At 34.1% G+C, this 18636-nt stretch overlaps 1 protein-coding gene across 2 annotated transcripts in view; it reads left to right on the forward strand.

The window, feature by feature from the left end:
* EPB41L4B (erythrocyte membrane protein band 4.1 like 4B) overlaps nucleotides 1-18636 on the forward strand; it is a 259404-nt gene that overhangs the window by 131291 nt on the left and 109477 nt on the right. The window contains exons 11-16 of one of the 2 annotated variants that reach the window (XM_051995578.1): nucleotides 46-215; nucleotides 2972-3081; nucleotides 7388-7418; nucleotides 9928-9961; nucleotides 14186-14250; nucleotides 15662-17710. In XM_051995578.1, the coding sequence (XP_051851538.1) occupies nucleotides 46-215; nucleotides 2972-3081; nucleotides 7388-7418; nucleotides 9928-9961; nucleotides 14186-14250; nucleotides 15662-15815 (564 nt within the window). In that variant the 3' untranslated portion in view covers nucleotides 15816-17710. Of the gene's footprint in view, nucleotides 1-45; nucleotides 216-2971; nucleotides 3082-7387; nucleotides 7419-9927; nucleotides 9962-14185; nucleotides 14251-15661; nucleotides 17711-18636 lie in introns of those variants that run through there. The other variant, XM_051995572.1, reaches the window with a different exon arrangement.

Below are 18636 nucleotides of genomic sequence, written 5' to 3' on the forward strand. Positions count from 1 at the left end.
CATCAGATGTGCAGAACTAACAGGATGATCTGTTTTATATTTAAGGGGCGAGAGCAAGAGCACACATTTGTTTTCCGCTTAGATAGCTCCAGGACCTGCAAGCACCTCTGGAAATGTGCAGTTGAGCATCATGCATTCTTCAGATTGAGGACACCAGCAAATAATAAATCTAATAGATCAGACTTCATAAGACTAGGATCACGCTTTAGGTTCAGGTAACTAACCATTTGTCTAAGTTAAGAGACTATTTGTTCCAAAGAATTGTTGTTCAGTTATGTCTTACTCTTCCTGGTCCATTTGACTTTTTTTTTCTTTTTTGGCAAAGAATATATTAGAGTCATTTACCATTTCCTCCTTTAGCTCATTTTACAGATGAGAAAATTGAGGCAAGCTGAGTGAAATGACTTGCCCAGAGTACCACAACTAGTAATTATCTGAGGTCAAATTTTAACTCAAATCTTCTTGCTTCTAGACCTGACACTATCCATTGTGTCACTTAGCTGCCCCAAAGAATGGGGCAGGTTTATCCATTAAAAAAACAGATGCTCTGAGGCAACAATATTAGGACTGTAATGCCCCAAGCAAAGGAAGGAGGGAGAGGAGCGGGGTATCCTAATGAGACTAGATCCAGACTATCATATCTACTTCTGATGACTTTGGGCAATTCTGCCTTATTTAAGTCCAATTCATGCATAAGTCAAGACATCACTTACACTGTCATGGATCTTATTTGAAAATGAAAGATGAATAACAATGACATTCTAGAAAGGATTTTGAACATATTCAAAGCATAGTGACTAGGTAGATGAAGGGGCTGCATACTGCTATTTTGAAGATAGGGAATATTTAGCTTAAAGTGAACACTTAGGGAGTACATCTTCAAATATCAGAAGGGCTATCATGTAGAAAAGGGAATAGACATTATTTTTTTCTTTTATTTTAGAAGGCAAAACTAGAAGATTTGGTTGGAAATTGTAGGGAGGTAGATTTTGGTTTAATATAAAGATTTTCTTTCAATCAAAGTTAATAAAATTAGATTATTTCTGGAGATAGGAAATTACCTCTTAGGACTCCACATGACTAGTTTGTGGGAATGTTAGTTTTATGTTCTAGTCAGATTTAGATGATAAGGACCCCTCCCAATTTTTAGTCTGATTCTATTAGCATGTCAAATTTAATCATAAAACTTTACACATAGGAATGCAATCATATATCTTGGATCTCTTCCTATGTAATATCTAATTAAAATCTATTTCAAATTACAGAACTATCTATTTGAAAGCATATTGGCAACATGAGGAAATCACTAGAACTTTTTTTTTTTTAATGGGCATTTTCTCTTTTTTTTTTAGAGGAGTTTGAAAATATGCAGTAATATAAAGGCAAATTAATTTTTAAGAAAGAAATATTTTGTAAGAAGCATCTGATAGCTTATAAAATGCTGAAACATTAATTCAGAAAAAATTTTAAAGAAGCTCATTTGTGTATTTGTACCCATTTTGAGGAATAAGTAAATGAATGGCCTGCAAAGAGTTTGTGTGGGGATGGCAGGTCTACATGATGCAAAGGAAAAAAAATTGTATTTGTAAGTCATGGGATCTAAATTCAGAACTGAACTCTGCTACTTTATGATCTCTCACCTTGGGCAAGCTGCTCAGCCATTTTGGACCTCCTTATTCTCATCTATAAAATAGACTAAATAATCTTAAGGTCATTCCCAGCTCTAAACCTCCAATCCAATATGTAGGTGCCACAGGACTCTTCCTGAGTCCACAGGACTACCACAGGATTTAATAGAATCAGGGTGTCACTCTATAGTCCTTTTTTTTCCCTTTATTTTGCCTGTGGGCCATAAGGGAAAGATCAGGCCAGAGAAAATGAAGAGGCAGTTTGTGGGTCAAGTCAGTATGTAGTATGAAACTGAGCTGCCCCTTTGGGAATATTAAATAAATAGATCTTTGTCTTCTCTCTGGTAAGCTGTAAATGCAGGTAAGAGCTGCAGTGTCATTGGAGGCCTGAAAATGGACAAAGATAGGCAGATACTCGAAACATTAAATTTCTGAAATGCTCTGTACAGTCACAGGGCTTTTTGATATCTAAATTACTATAGATCAGAAGAACTAAATGTGATTAGCAAAGTCAAAGCTTAAAGAGCAATTAATAATAACCTATTTAAATAATTGACTTATTTCTTTGTTATTCTTGCTCTGTAGATCTTGTGCAATTAAGATAATAATTAGGTATTTGTTGACGATTGGGAGTAAATACTTTTTATCTAACCAAGAATAGTATATTGGAAAAGAGTGATACTTGGAGTCAGGAAGACTCAAAATTACTAGTTGTGTGACCGCTGGTAAATAATCTGTTTGAGCTTCAGTTTCCCAATATGTAAAATAGATCTGAATAGAGGCTTATTGTGAGGATCAGAGATAATTTTTATAGTGTTAACCTTAAAGTATTATAAAATATTGGTTGTATTATAATTTTCATTATTATTTCTTTTAGGAAAAGCACAAGTAAATTATTTGCTTGTGGATCAAATGCTGTGGGTTTTTTGTTTTTTTTTTTTTTGGTTTGTTTGTTTTAAGAAATTCACTTAGTCATCCCTAAGGTAAAACTTACATGTTCAGACTATGGAGTATATATTTCTTTGAATTTTAGGAATAATACCTTGGAGGAAATTATCAATTTCTGGAAGCTTTTATCCTCACTAACTCCAACTTATTAAGACATGGAAATTGTCATAAGTCACAATTTTGATTCCTTAGACTGGCCCATAAACTGAATTTAAGATTCAATTGAATACCTAAACAATTACACTTCATGGTTGAATTGAAAGAGTGATCCCATTTAATCCAATTGAAAAAGCTCATTTCTACAAATTCTTTTGCAAATATATTCTAATAAAATTGTTAATCTACCAAAAAAAAAAAAAAACCCTGTGTTTTTTTTGTTGTTGTTTGTTTTTTAGTGGGAGAACAGAGTATCAAGCTACTCATGGGGCTCGGTTAAGAAGAACTAGTACCTTTGAAAGAAGACCTAGTAAACGATACCCATCACGGAGGCATTCAACTTTTAAAGGTTGTATGTTTTTCATTTTATCTCAAATATTTTTTAACTCATCAAATGCAATTAAATGTGAAGTCAGAACTTTTTATTTTTAGACTGGCCACTCATCCTAGAGAAGTAGAAGTTTATCTGGGTAGCTCCTAAACAAGTTTAATCATTATTTGCTATGCTGCTGTTTCCCTTTGTTCTTTCTCTTTTATGTTTTCATTCTGTCATCTCAACCAGCCTTGTGTGTCACTACTTTATCCCTCCCCACTCTTTTGTGAGCAGTCAGTAGGGTTTCAGAAGTGTCATGGGATAATTTTAATGCTAAGAATAAAATAGCTGTCTTACGTAGGACAAACATATATTTTGCAGAAACAATTAGCCAGTATCATCTGTTATTGTACCATGAGAATTATAGTAGGAGGGGTAAATGATGGACAGTGAAGGCAAAACAAAAAAAAATAAAGCAAGATGGCTCCAGTACAGGTGTATAAATTTAAGTACATGGACAGACATTCATATAAACACTTGAATACTTTTTGGTTGACTTTGTGAAGACTCTCTATAATCTGTCCTAACACAGTCAATCATGATTCTCCTTGGGTCATTTGAGTCCTTTTAGCTTTCAACAAGCAAGATTTATTGCCCACATGGCTTAGCACTATCATCAAAATAACTTGTGTGTAGTTGACAGCAACCTTAATTCCCCCAAAACCTCATAGGGCTCCATATAACTTCTGAGTCTTTCCCAAAGAAACAAGCTATTCCATTAGAGTTCTTTACAACTAATTCATAATAATCAAAATCCCACAAACTTCTTTCTAAAATCTCATTTTAATCAAATGAAGGAAGGGGGGTGTCAACCCAGGTTTTTCCTTCCTTTGACAATATTAGGTCATTTATTGCAGCTTTCATCTGATCTGCAGAAAAAATCTCATGCCAGATATCTTTATAAACACATCCATTTAAAAGAAGGAAAATCAGCCAATCTCTAGCAGCAAAATTTATTAAAATGAAAGGCATACAATTAAGAAAAGAATGATGAGAGAATAATGAGCTGATACAGTACAGAGACATTATTAAATGCATGTGATTAATGAGATCAGCATGATTTGTGGTGAAATTGGTATTACATATTTCATAATTGATATAGATTAATAACTTGTATAGTGTTGAGTTGTATTAATCCTACTATAAGCTGTCCAGTATTAAAGGGATGAAAGCCTAGAAAGAAGTTAAAAAAAAGAAGAAGAAGAAGAAGAAGAACTAGGTACTGGTAGGTAGTTCATTATGGACTTTCCCCTAACTGGTGAAGAAGAGGAAAACCTTCGACAAAATCTTGTTTCAGTCTTTATTTCCTCGTCTTAATGCAATCAACCCTATACATATCTAATAAACCTTTGCTTCCTTCTGTTATCTCCTCTAGCTGCCATTTCTTTTCTTTCTACTCTTTATTTTATGGATGAATTTCCTGAATTGGATCTTACTGACTGCCTTTCTTTTCTTATTATCCTGTGAGGTGTTCTGCCATCTGGCTTCTTTCACTTTGCTGAAAATTCCTTTCAACAACTCCAAATTCTGCTGCTTTAAAAAAAAAAAACTTAGTCTTTTTTTAAAATGTTTCTGCTGCACTTAGTGCTGTTAATCAGCTCTTTGCTTGGAATGTAGAGAGAGAAAAAGTAAAAGAGCTGGTTTTGAACCTTGGAAAATTGTGGATATGTTTTCTTTTAAAAGAGCTGGCATTAGAAGAAAGGAAAAACTGATATTATATATAGTTCTCATAAAAGGAGGAGTTCCATAAATGTACTATAAGAAATTTGAAGAGGGAAAGAAAAATGTTTGCTCTGGTGCTGAGTGGTGTTATGGAATATTTCATGGTACATCTGAGTTGGGCCTTAATGAAAAAAATGAAGACAGATAGCAGTTGGGGTAACCAGGGCATGTTTAATCAAGGTATAAGCAAAGAATCAATCATTCAGCATTAACTTTCACATTTGTCTATTTCTCTCCATTCACAGAGAAGTTACTATTCGCTAAGGCCTTCATCACTTTTCACTTAGACGATTGTAATAACTCCCTAATTGGTTTTCTTTCAATCTCTCTCCTCTCCAATCTGTCCTCCATGTAGCTACCAAATTAATATTCTAAAAAACATAAACCCTACCCCTTAATTCAGAAATCTTCAGTGGTTCTCACTTGTTTCTAGAGTTAAATATTCAGTCTGACATTTTAGGTCCTTCATTCACAATCTGGTTTCTTGCACCTTTTCTAAGTTTATTTCACATTGTTCCAGTTAGACTGGCCTGCTGGCTAATTCCTCTTCAGAGCATTCCATCTCCTCCCTCCATATTTTTTTGGTACAACTGGTTTCCTACATTTGAAATCCTCTCCCTTTCACCTCTGCCTTTTAGAATCCCTTGTTCACAATTCAGATACCACGCCTGTTCCCCCCCAAATCCTCAATTATTGGCACTCTTACTTGAAATTGCTTTCTTTGTATTTATTCATCTATTTTCATGTGATGTCCCAGTTAAGTCTTTTGCTTTTGTTGGTATTTCTAGTACCCCACCCAGTATCTTCCACATAATAAATTAAATTAGGTCATATGCAAGGCAGAACAGACAGGTTGGATCTGAATAGTGGAAAGCTTTGAATGTCAAAGTCAGGAGTTTATACTTTGTTCAGAAAGCAAGAAATAGTTACTCTAGAGAGGGCATAATTTAGAAGCAAGGAGATCGATGAGATAAGATTTTTATAAACTCTTCTCTTCTTTCCTCCTCCTATCCAAATTCTACACATTCTTCAATACCAGGGTCAAGTTCCATCTGTTTCATGAAGATTTTTCCGTAATCAGAATAGTACTCTTACATACCCATTCTCTAACTCCTCTGGCAACACTTAGCCTCGATCACAGCTGTGTCTTGTTCATCTTGTATGTATATTTTTCTGATATTTCCTAGTAGACTAGAACCTCCCTGAGGATAAAGACCTTTTCTTACACTTTGGTATCACACATTGCTCCTTGACATATAATAGATTGTGAGTAAATATTTGTGGGTGGCACAATAAGTGGCACCCATGTGTTTCAAACTGGACTAATCAAGCTTCAAGATAATGTAAGAGAAAATAGAATTTCTGGTTTAAGAGAACTTGAAGTATAAAGATTTCATTGATGGAGCCTGAGAAGCGTTTTTACATAAACACATGGAAAGTAGGACTAAAAGGGTTTGAGTTTATTTGCTTAATTTTATTTATTTATGGAAACTCTTAAATATTTCCATGTAATTAACATGATTTATTATATTTTTAAATTGTTAATTCCATTAATAATAAATAGCAATATTTCATTTCTAATTTATTATCTATTTGGTATAAAAGATGATAAAATATATAATTTTATACTATAACAATATTTGTGTCATAATACCAATATGTTAATTTTTTATTGATAATAGCTATCACTTACATAATACTTTTACTTAATATCACATTATTTTATCTCTTCTGTATTAACTTATTTGGTCTTTATAACAATCCCATGAGGTAGATATTGTTAATATCTCTATGTTTTAGATGAGGAAAACTGAAACACAGACAAATTAGGTGAATTTCCCAGGGATAAATAACTAGTAAGTATCTGAGGTAGACTTTGAATCAAGTCTCCCTAACTCCAGGTTCCACATACAAAAATTATTTATCTATGTATATCTCCTTCATCCCTAAATTTGTGACGTCAGTGAAAGCAAGGACCAGATTGTTATTACCTTTGTACCTTTTCTAACATCTAGCATAATGTTCACATGTGATGTGTCTTTAAAAATGAATATTGAATAAATGATTCTTTTTATTTGAGGAAGAGTATAAAAGAATTAAGAACAATAAAAGGGGGACAGGAAAATCAGGGAAAAGAGACAAAAGGGGATCAGCTAGGAGAAGCCCTTAGTAAGTGTTGAGAGTTCAAAATTTTATATACTACTAAAATAAGTGTGTAACTTTTCAGGAAGAATTGTTGACCTGTGCTAGGTATTTTTCAATTCTATTTTCTTTCCCCACTTTTTCTACTTCCCCTTTCCCATTCCATCTGTGGAATACTGCTTCTGAGAATGCAGAGCCTCACCGAATTTGAGGTGATAAAGACAGCCATAGTGAAGAGGTTACTTTTTTAGATTAGAAAAGTTCTTGTGAAGATGTACTTCAAATACAAAATTAGTTCTCTTAACCTATCTCTTTCCAGCCTGTTTTAAGGCAGCTTATGAAATTATGTTTGGTTCTTTTTTTCAATTTCTGGTATATTGGCTTAACTTATTTTTTCTTTTTTGTTTTTCGTTTTAAGCAAACAACCCAGTGAAAGCAGCCCAGCTATGGTAAGTACTATCCGGATCCTTATGTACAAAACAGAGGTTGTGATCAGAGACAGAGGGCTTCTTTGTTGCTCTTGATTTTTTTTCCTAAAGCATTTAAATTATGGATATTAATCCTAGGTGCAATTTTCATTTCTCCTTTTCTGTTTCCTGAATCCTGGATGACCATTTGTTGGATATGTTGGATATGAAGAGATTTCTATATTCAAGCATGGATTGCTTGAGATGAAATCTGAGGTTCCTTCTTCTTCTCACCTGATCTGATTCTGGTGGAAAGAACACTAGACTTGGAGTCAGGAGACAGCTAGGGGTTCTAATCCAAGTTCTGACATTTAACTTTTGACAGGTGAACTTAGACAAATCACTGATGATTTGTATGAAATGGGGGTGGGGGGGAATATGGCAGTGCTGTCACAGAGTTATTGTCAGGAAAAACTTTATAAAGTATTAAATTATATATGAAATACTGCCATCACCATGCCTGTGGCTCTCAGTAGGACATTATTTTTTGTACATTAATATGCTGAATATCATTAGTCCAGAACATTTGATTTCTAGAACCTTTCACAATCATTCATCAAAATTCAACCAATGTCTATTAAGTATTTGTCAAGTATAAAGCAATATATTAGACATCAGAAGTATAAAAATAGATGCAAGGTGAGCCCTATTTTCAGTGAGGTGAAGTATAAAAGGGAGAAGAAGAATGATCCACAATGAAATCAGTGGAAAAAGTTGGTCGCAAAGTGTACACAATTGAATGGAAGAAATAAAGCAAAAGATAAAGAAATGAAATGAAACTGATTGACTCTCTGTGCCTGCCTGTCTCTGTCTCTCTCTGTCTTTCTCTCTCTTTCTCTTCCCTCCATCTTTCCCTCTTTTCTTCCTCCCTCCCTTCTTCCCTCCCTCTTCTCCTCTTCCCTCTCCTACCTTATACATTTTTCAAGCTCTCTTAGATTTAAACAGTTTCACTTGCAGAATGCATGTTCTTTTTCCTTACCAACTGGACTATTATAAACTGCAAATCTTTTTAAACCATCTTTCTCCCTCTCTCTTGCAAATCCTTATCTTATTGTAAAATATTAAATTACATTGAAAAATCCCTTAATCCATTTCTTATATATGGATCTGTGCAGTGATGTGAATTTAACTTGGAACTGCTCAAAGGAAAGAGAAGTCTTTTAAATCTTCAGAAAAGTCTAAGCCTTGTAACAAAGTACCAAGTTAATCTGCAAATTTCTACTTTTTTCTGTCTTTCTTACTTTTCATTGATTTCTGTTTTCTTCTGACTAGAATAAAACCTATTCATTTTGGAAGGAAAAAAATGAAATAAAGTGAAATGTGTATAAAATGTGCAAAAAATGGTAGGAGAATAAACTAACTTAAAATAAAAGGTAAAACCTTACCCAAGTAATAGACTCCCTTAAAACATTGAATGGAAAAATAAAAACTCGGGGGTTTTTGTTGATTGAAAGGAACTATTAGAACAAAGTCAAAAGATATTATGTCCTATAAAAAACCAAATGACCTGGAAAACAGTGAGAAGAAAAAAATTTATGAATCATTGCACTCTCTGAAAATCATCATGGCCAAACAGAAAATCTGGATACTGTATTTCAAGAAATCATATAAGAAAACTATCCAGCTAATGCTAAAACCACAGAGAAAGATGAAAAATAGGAAAAATCCAACAATTGCTTTGTCAGAGAAAGCTCATACTGAAAATATATTAAAACATATAAAACAATTATCATACTGGGAACATCATAGCTAAAACCTAGATATCAAGTCAAAGAAAAAAAACTACTACAGATTTTAAGCACAAGGTTTTTTTTAAGAACTTTTGTGTCATAAAATAATATATTGGAAAGTGTCTTGAAAAGTACAAAATGCTATCCCAGCAACCATGATATTGATCATTCAATATATACTTCTAAGGATAACCTATCCCATTCCAGAGGTATAGCCATTACTGAGGGTTATGGAGTAAAAGAATGGCTTTTCAGTATCACTCATTACTGATGTACCAACTTTTGTCAGTGTGCAATCATTGCAGCTCTTGATGAACAGACACATTGGTGTATTCTAATGCATCATGAGATCCTACCACATTTAGAAGATCCTAGGATTTAGAGCTAGGAAAAAACTCTTAGATGAGATCATCTAATTTAATTCCTTAAATTTTTAGATTGTATCAATAGGAAATAGTACAATATTGATTCACACAAATTTTCTTACTCCAGACTTTGTTTTTTCCTCAACCATACTAATAAGTAGGAATATTGGATAGAAAAAGAACCAGGAAAGGTTATAGTTACAAAAATGTAAGGCAGCACAGAATCTTATGTTGGAGATGGTGGAGGGAGATATGTGATCCAAAGTTCTTCATAGCTGCTTCTGTTTGGTTTTTCAGTTTGAATATGAATATGAGCAATTAACATCATCAACATTAACACTAATTAATACTAAATTACTTTCCTCTCTGTAATATGTTGTCTGTTCTTTATTTCAGCTCTAAAAATAATCCAGAAATTCACAATTACCAGGTAAGAGCAAATTATTTTTAATTTTTTCTGGCATAGTTAATCATTTAATCCTATATATGCCATACTGTTTTCTATTTGTGTTATTTTTAAGTGATAGTCATAGAAATTTAAGTGCTGGGAAACGTTGGACAAGCAAAAATTGTTGAAAGTGTCCCCTTTGAGCTTGTTTCACTCAGACATGCTATTATCATGCTCAAGGGGGATAATCCTAGGAGGGGGTGGAGATTGTGACTAATGGCTAATGACCAAAGGTTTCCCTTCCAAGCTAATGTAAGCTTATCTTACTTAACCACTATTTTATCAATCCTATATAGGGTAAAAGATGTTTTGTATATACTAGGTATTTAATGAATGTTGAATTCCGTGATGTTGATTTGAATAAAATGGACAAAGCTAGTAATCTAATCCTGAATATTATAAACTATTAACACCCTATAATACTGTCATCACTATGGTGTTAAATGCCACAAATCATGGAACTGTCCCTTGAAAAAACTGATTACTTGTTTTAATATTTCACTCACAGATTTTTCCCCAATTTTAATATTTGCAAAAGATTTTTCCTTTTTGATGTACTATTATTATCTGGGATGTTCTTAAAGTTTTAGCTTAATATGTTTGTGCAAACAGTCTCACTGAATGGGTTCTATGAATGAGTTAGGGTGAATTGATATGATGGAAAGGAATCTGTATTGTTCTTTAGAATTTTAGAATGCCAGTCTTGCCTTGGAAGCCATCTTATCTAACTTCCTTGAAGCCTTAGAGGCTAAACCTCTAAGAGATTAAATATCTTGCCCCCAACAGCACACTGGTTAGTAATTAGTGATAGTAAAATGAAAATCCAGTTCTCCTGATTCATAAACAGCCTTAGTTCGGTTACATCATATTTATTTTATTTTAGAGGCATTTTGTTACAGTAACTATACTGATGGAAATCAGAGAGAACTCAGGGATGAAATATAAATGATAAATCACAGGAGAAATGAATAAATAAGAAGAGGAATCTTTTCATTTTCCAGTCTCATCTCTTTTTGCATAGATTTTCTGTTTGGGTTTTCCCCCCTTTTAGATGTTGTGAAGAGCATAAATAGAATTTGGTATCAAGGAGAACATGTTATAAGTCGGCTTGGGACACTTTAGCTGTATAACCATGACAGGCTATTCTCTGTCTGTGTTTTCTCTTCTATAAAATGGAGATAACGGTTTTATTCATAGTCCCTAACTCATGACATGAGAAAGGACAGGATTTTATGACCTTTAAATTGCTATATAAATTTCTGCTATTTTTTAAAGTAGGAGTTTAAGAATAATTGTTTCTTAAAAGGTTTTTTGAAGGCTTTTGTTTATACACCATAATAACAGACAAATTTTATTAAGGTGTTAGGCCAACTAGAAGCTGTAATGGATAGAGTGCCTGGCCCAGAGTCAGGAAAACTCATCTTTCTGAATTCAAATCCAGCCTCAGACACTAGCTGGGTGACTCTAAGTTCCTTCACCCTGTTTGTCTCAGTTTTCTCAACAGTAAAATGGCAAATTAAGAAAATAGAAAACTAGTATTTCTGCCAAGAAAAGAGTTTGACAAATTGTGTTCAAAGCAGTTCATCACCTCGCAGCACTTCCTTAATAATATACTAAGGTGTTTAAATAAATATCTTGCCATTCTTCAGGCCATAGCTGCTCTCTCTCATAGCTCTCTTATAGCTGCTAAATTGATATTCCCCAAAAAAATAGGTCTAACTATGTCACTCCCCGTCTCAAGAAACTTCAATAGCTTCCCATTGCCTTTAGTTAAAACCCTTCATTATCTGCTCCACCTTCTTTCTAGTCTGTTATTCCTTTCTTATCTAATCAGATGGGCCTCCTAACTGTACACCAAGTTCAATCTCTTGTCTCCATGCTTTTGCACAGTCTTTGCCTCCCAGTCTGGAATTCTTTCTCTTCTCTCCTTTCCTTAGTATCCACCAATTCCTTTTCAGGCTCACCTCTAGTGGCTCTTTTAAGAAGCTTTTCCTAATCCCCCAGTTGTTAGTGATACTCTCTCTCCCAGGCACTATATATTCTATCTATCTAACTATCTATTTTTTTTTGGGGGGGGGGGAGAGGCTGGGACAATTTGGGGCTAAGTGACTTGCCCAGGGTCACACAGCTAAGAAATGTTAAGTGTCTGAGGCTACATTTTAACCCAGGTTCTCTTGATTTCAGGGATGGTGCTCTATTCACTGAGCCACCTCGCTGCCCCAATATATTCTATATTTTATATATATTCTGAATGGCATAATAAATTTTTGTTGTGCATCTTTTTCATTCCTATCTGACTCTTTCTAACAGAGCTCCACAAAGTTTTCTTGGCAGAGATGGGGGAGGTTTGCCATTTGCTTCTCCAGACATAATAAATGCTTGTTAATAAATTGATTTGATTAGAGGGGTTGTGATCTGTTTTGGCAGAGGAAGTACATATATCAGTGAAGTCATTAATCCTTTTAAGTATCAAAATAAGACAGAACAAAAGCCCAGCAACCACTGACCACAGAGCTCTCATACTCCCCTCCCATCTAAGCTGTTGGGAGCATACACACTCATACTTAGAAAAAGTGTCTGTTATGGAGATAAGGATCAGACAAAGACTTTTTCTTATTTTTAATTTTTCTGCAATCACATCAGCAAAAGATTGTTTCCATTCTTCTCTTTAAATCTTTGACTATTTCATATAACAATGCATCTTTCCATTCTCTGAAACTGATTGTTATATCAAGGTTGGGTAGTCATATTTTATTTTCCAGTTGATTTGCCAAGAAAAGAATTAATAAAAATTGTGTGATTTTTTTTTAACTTTTCAATGCCCAGAAAGCATTTCCTTAAGCCATCCTTTCTTCATTTTAAATAAGTATATAACCAAAGATATGAGCTAATAACCATCCAAAAAAGATGGATAAAGTTAAATATGGACAAATACTATCTATGAACATGAGAAGGTTTTTAGCTAGTTTTTCACCAAAAAGCTGCTACAGGTTGTGGAATCTACTTGATTCTAATGATAAGGCAGCCTATAGATAAGTTATCTACATGATAAAAAGCTTAGAGAGACTGTTTCTGGAAATCTGCCAAGGAAGAAAATAGGATTTCCCATTCATCTTCAGACAGCTCCTTAGTGTAGTGGATGGAGTACTGGGCTTGGAGTCCGGAAGACCTGAGTTTGTTTTCTTCCTCAGGACACTAATTTTATGGCCCATACTTGTTCTGAGGAGCTATAGAGAAAATACTTTGCATATCTTGAAATACTATATAAATGTTGTGACTATCATCATGATATTCTTCTCTGTGTGAGAGCTAGTTTAATTGCCCCAAGGTGACAGGATTTGTCACAGGTGACTTACTGGGTATATTGAGTCTCTAAAACTGCCTGATCCTACTTTTTTCTTGGGGATTTGTGGTTTTGAAACAACTTTCAATTTTACAGATTGTAATACAGGTCAAGAGATGAAATCTCTTCCCATTCCACCATTATAAACAGATTTGATTTGTGACTTTGTGATGGTTTCTTGCCTATTTCCACAACTATTAACAAGGAAAATGATTGCTTTCTCACGCATATGCTATCACAGTGTGTAGTGGGGGGAGGGGGAGAGTTAGTTTGGATTTTGGGTTTTTTTTGGGGGGGGTTGTTATTGTTTTGGTTAGGTTTAGTTTTTTTGTCATTTCTAAGAAGATCAGCAGAAAATGAAATTCCACACACATTTCTTGTTTTAAAAGAATAGATGTTGCATAGTTGTATGCCTTTCCTATAGAAAGTTCTTCCTGATACAATTTAAACCCCATTTCCTTTAGTTCTGTCTGCAAGGAAAAATGAAAACTGTTTATCCTTATTCTAATAATGAACCTTTGAATTTTCTCCTAGAGACCTGTTTTGTCTCCATCTTTCTAGTCTTTCTCTGTCTATATCTTTTTCTTTCTCTTTAAAGGCTGGTTATTACTTCTTCATCATTTGAAAGCTCATGCTTCCAGAATAGACAAGAACTGATGCGTCATATCTATTTAAATTTTTTTTTAAAATAAGGGCAATAGAATGATCAAGTAGAATCTTAGCCTTGTGTTTTCTCAAAGCTCTTGTTGCCATGGTCTATCATCTATCCTTTCAAGGGATATGAAAATTAAAATATAAAGAAAATAACTTTTGTCTAAATGAAATTGTGAATAAACTAATCATGGTTAGTATTTTGATTCCAGATGCAATACCATCCTAATATACATCCTGGGCAACAACAATGGCATCCTCACTCTCCAAATGTAAGGTAAGCATTTTGGAAGAATATTGTTTTTGTCAATGATTTAATTTTTTTTTGAAATTACACTTAGTTACTGAATCAAAAGAAAATAGTAAAGCATAGTAAAGCTTCCTAAGTGATAATCAAATTAGTAACAAAGGAATATTTACATTATCTGATGATAGAAGTTCTGTAAGAGGCAAGTCTTTTTGCTTTTTGAAACCTTGTTAATGTTAGTGCTTTTTGTAAAAACTTTAAAATGTCCCTTAAAACCTCTTAAGTAAAGTTTTTTTCTTGCCATGGGAATGCACAGACATGATGATGGAGATATAATAAAGTAGAAGAAGACTTATATTTGAAGTATAGCACTTCATTTCAATCCCATATCTTCCACCTATTGACTGACGGACCTAGCACAAATCGCCCTGCGCCTCATTCTGAGGCTACAATTTTCTTCTCAGCAAAACAAATGGGCGTTGGACTAGATCAGAAGTTCTTAACCAATTTTGTGTCCTGGACTCTTTAGATAGTCTAGTCAAAATTAGTCCAACTGTAAAATGTTTTAAATGCATAATATACGTTGGATTGCTGAGAAAACCAAATTATATTGATGTCACATTATCAAGATATTTTTTAAAAGCCAAATTTACAGACCTCAGGTTAAGAATTTTTTGGACTAGATGATCTTGAAAGGTCCCTTTCAGCTCCAGGGTTCTTTTATTCTTCAGAGGGCAGTGTTCTGCCTTCTGCAGGAGCAAACAAAACTTGGAATGACAGAAATAATTAAAAACACATTAAATTAATAGAAAAACTGAGGACTAAGATTGTATGTCAGATCTTACCAAAGCTTTTTTATTGGAGTCCTGAATATACTCATAGAGGAATGCCATTATTCATAGAGGCATTCAGTTTTGTGTGGTTTTAAACAGGTGGCTTTGGTTAGGTGATAATTTCAAATGTCATTCTATTGCAAATGCCATTTGTTTTCTCAACTTAAGCAAATGAAAACTATATGGAAACTTATAGTTATGGAAATATTATTACATTTTTAACGTTTAGCCCATGAGCCATATTTTAATCAGCCCAGATTTTTCTTGTGAGGAAAGGAAGAGAATTTTATGTTTGTTACTGCTTGTTCTGCCAGTGGACTTCCTAATGGATATGATCCATCCCTAAATGAATTTTTTACCTCCTTATGAATTTGGGGTTTTATTTATGGTTCTCAGCTGAGATTTTTTTTTCCCAAATGCCTGAAATGGGGTGGTGGTAGGGAAGTGATGAAGATGTTTAATGTGTCCCGCTGTCCAGTATATCTCATCATTTCCATCTCATTGTTTTGACATGCAATTTCTAAAGCATTTGTTATCCTCTTGTATTATTTCACCCTTAGTTTTATGTTTTCATCCTTCACTAACCATTAACTATGCCAATGGCACAGGCCATCATTTCAGGATGACAGGTCACATTGGAAACCACCCACAAGTGAAGATGACCACAGTTTGCATTATATCCACAACCAGAACCAGAAGAATTTAGGAGGAATACAAAGTATGAGTTTGGTGTATCAAGATAAACTCATGACAGCCCTTTGAGTCTCTTCAGATCTCTCTGACCATCTTAGTTTCATCACATCCCATGAACATTGTCTGTCTTTGCATTACTTGAGTTTGTGTTGTACAAAAAAAAAAAAAAAACAATGCCTGTAGCTTATATTTGATTGGCCTTTCTTAATATTCTTGAAAGGTCTTTTCAGTCTTTTTATAAATCTCTGAAAATAGTCCACGGTAGCTAGTCATAAATCATTGTTGACCACATTCCAAATAAAATGAAGGTAGTTCATGGCTCAGGAATAATTTTTGTTCCAATTTTAAATTTGGAAGTAAAAAGTGTGTGTTTATTTTTATTGTGCAGCAAATATAGATATATATCTTTGTTATTTAATTGATGGGACCAAGCAAAGCTAGGAGAGATTAGTATAAGAGAATAGTATACTGAAAAGCACCCTTCAGCTGAAGGGTCAAGAAACTCTTATGCTAGATTTGTCACTTGCTAATGTTGTGACCATGAGCCAATCACTCCCCTTTGAGTTACTTTAGTTTCCTTATCTGTAAAATGGGTGGAGGTTGGACTAGATGACTTTCTGATACTATCCAAAGCCAGGGACTTTGTATTTTTTTTTTTAATATTGCTAAGGTTAAGGTTTAAAGTGAAAAAGAATGTTCCAGTTTCTGATATTAGAGGCAATGTGGCTGGCATAATGGATAGAGAGAGGTAGCATTGGAACCATAAAGACCTGAGTTTGAAGTCCCATCTCTGACATATATACTGGCTGGGCCAGTTATTTAACCTTTTGGGACTCAGGGCCTTACTATAAGATCATAAATGGCAGAGCTAGTGTCAGCCTGCATTGCTAGAGAAAATCCCTCGCCAGGAGATTACTATCCTGATGAAATTACCAATCTAGTCCTTAGCCCTGTAATGGGAAATACAATATTCCGTTTCTGAGAGAAGGACTTCTTTTTTATTCTGGAAAGATTTAAAATCTTCATGGAATTTACTGGAAGATATTCTAGAGGGAGAATAAGCATCTTTTATCTTGCAAAGCATCAATCACTACTTTTTGATATATTGATTGTACTAATCATAACCGTATGCTATCCTTAGGGGTAGTAGTTGCTGCTATAAATCATTTAAAATAATGCCTTAATGATGGGTGCTGCTATCTTGCCTGATTTTTTTAAAAGAGAATTCTGAATACAAACTAAAGATTGGTAGAATGTATCATTTTTCTGCTTGGACTCTCTCAAAAGATAACCATTGTCATTTACAATGCATTTGGGGAATTGGATGAAATTAATATGTATGTGGGGAGGGGTGGTGACTTTTGTGTATTTATGCCAGAGTGCAGGATCAGGTGTGCGCCACTCCTTTGTCAAAAGTGCCTGAAGCCACCTTATTTTCTACTTTGGGATGAAACTTGTATCTGAAACCACTGTACTGTCTTAGTCTAGCTTCTGCTTTTAACTGAGCAGAATAAAACAATATACTTTCCCTCCAGTCCCTTAAGACTACAAGACTCAAACCATATTAATTTCACCCTTTTATAAAATCAAGAAATTTTTGTGCCATCCTTTCAGACATTTTCGTTGCAATTGGGTCTGTCCTGATTTTTTTTTAAATGTCTTGAGATCTTCTATATTTGATCAATTTTAGGTTAAAATAACAGCATTTCTTGATTTTTGTACATGCCTGTTCCGCAAGGGAAAGAACCCGACCCACTCTTTTCAGAGTTAGGTTTGATCATCTACAACTTTGTTTTTGTTTTTGTTTTTTTAATTGTTCATAAATGTTCTTTTTAGCGGTTGTTTTGATCTTCAGTGTATGTGCTAAGTACAAATTATGTGTCCTGAATCTTTAATCCGTCTTGATACATTTTTACATGCGTTTCAAAGGAATAAAGATCATTTGTTGTGTTTTGACTCTTAAATTACTTTCATCAACTCCTGATGCTTCCTGTATGTCTTCATGGATAACCCATGCATCAGCACACTTGGATACCAGAATTCTTGTCTTAAAAGTCCCAAAAAATGAGCTTTGGACCATCTTATATAAAGTGAAACTTCCTTAGAATCTCATTGTCTTGGATTGTGCTGTTATTTTACAAGCTGTTCACATGAGCAGCTATGAATGGAGTTATTACTGTATATCAGTCAGTGGATAAACATTTATTAAGCACCTGCTATGTGCTAGGTGAGCACCAGAATACAAAAATAAGCAAAAATAAAAACCTAACTCTCAAGAACCTCTCATTCTAATGGGGTAGACAATATGCCAGTAACTATAATGGGGACAGGATATATAGAAGAAGAATTGTCAGTAATTAACGGAAGGTACTAGCATAGAGTGGGATCAGGAAAGGCTTCTCAGAGAAGATAAGAGGTCTAAGTGGTCATATTCCTGTTCCCTTAGCACTGAGATTACAGAGCCGTAAAATAATGAGATTCAGGAAGCAGAAAAGCACATGGCCCATCTGTATTATCTAGAGACAACCAATACCATAGTTAAGGGATTTGACAGAAAATTGAGAAACAGAACATTTTAACAGTAAAGGATTATATAAGTCTGGGATTATTTAGTGTCACAAAAAACTACATTTTATTTGAATTGGACTAAATTAATCTAACAGCATCTGTGTATTGCAGCATAGTATTGGGAAGTGATGAGGAGTGTAGAGAAAAAGCATTAATGTTGAAGTAGAAAAATCTGATTTTGAATTTTAGTCTCATAATAGTCAAATGCCATTATTGGCAGACCAATTAATATCTCTGAGCCTTCGTAAATGAGAGAATAATATACATTGGGCTTCTGAAGCCTAAACATTCTGAAAATATTGTAAGCTAATGTTACAATTGA

The sequence above is a fragment of the Antechinus flavipes genome, chromosome 1 (genome assembly GCF_016432865.1).
Source record: "Antechinus flavipes isolate AdamAnt ecotype Samford, QLD, Australia chromosome 1, AdamAnt_v2, whole genome shotgun sequence".
NCBI lineage: Eukaryota > Metazoa > Chordata > Mammalia > Dasyuromorphia > Dasyuridae > Antechinus > Antechinus flavipes.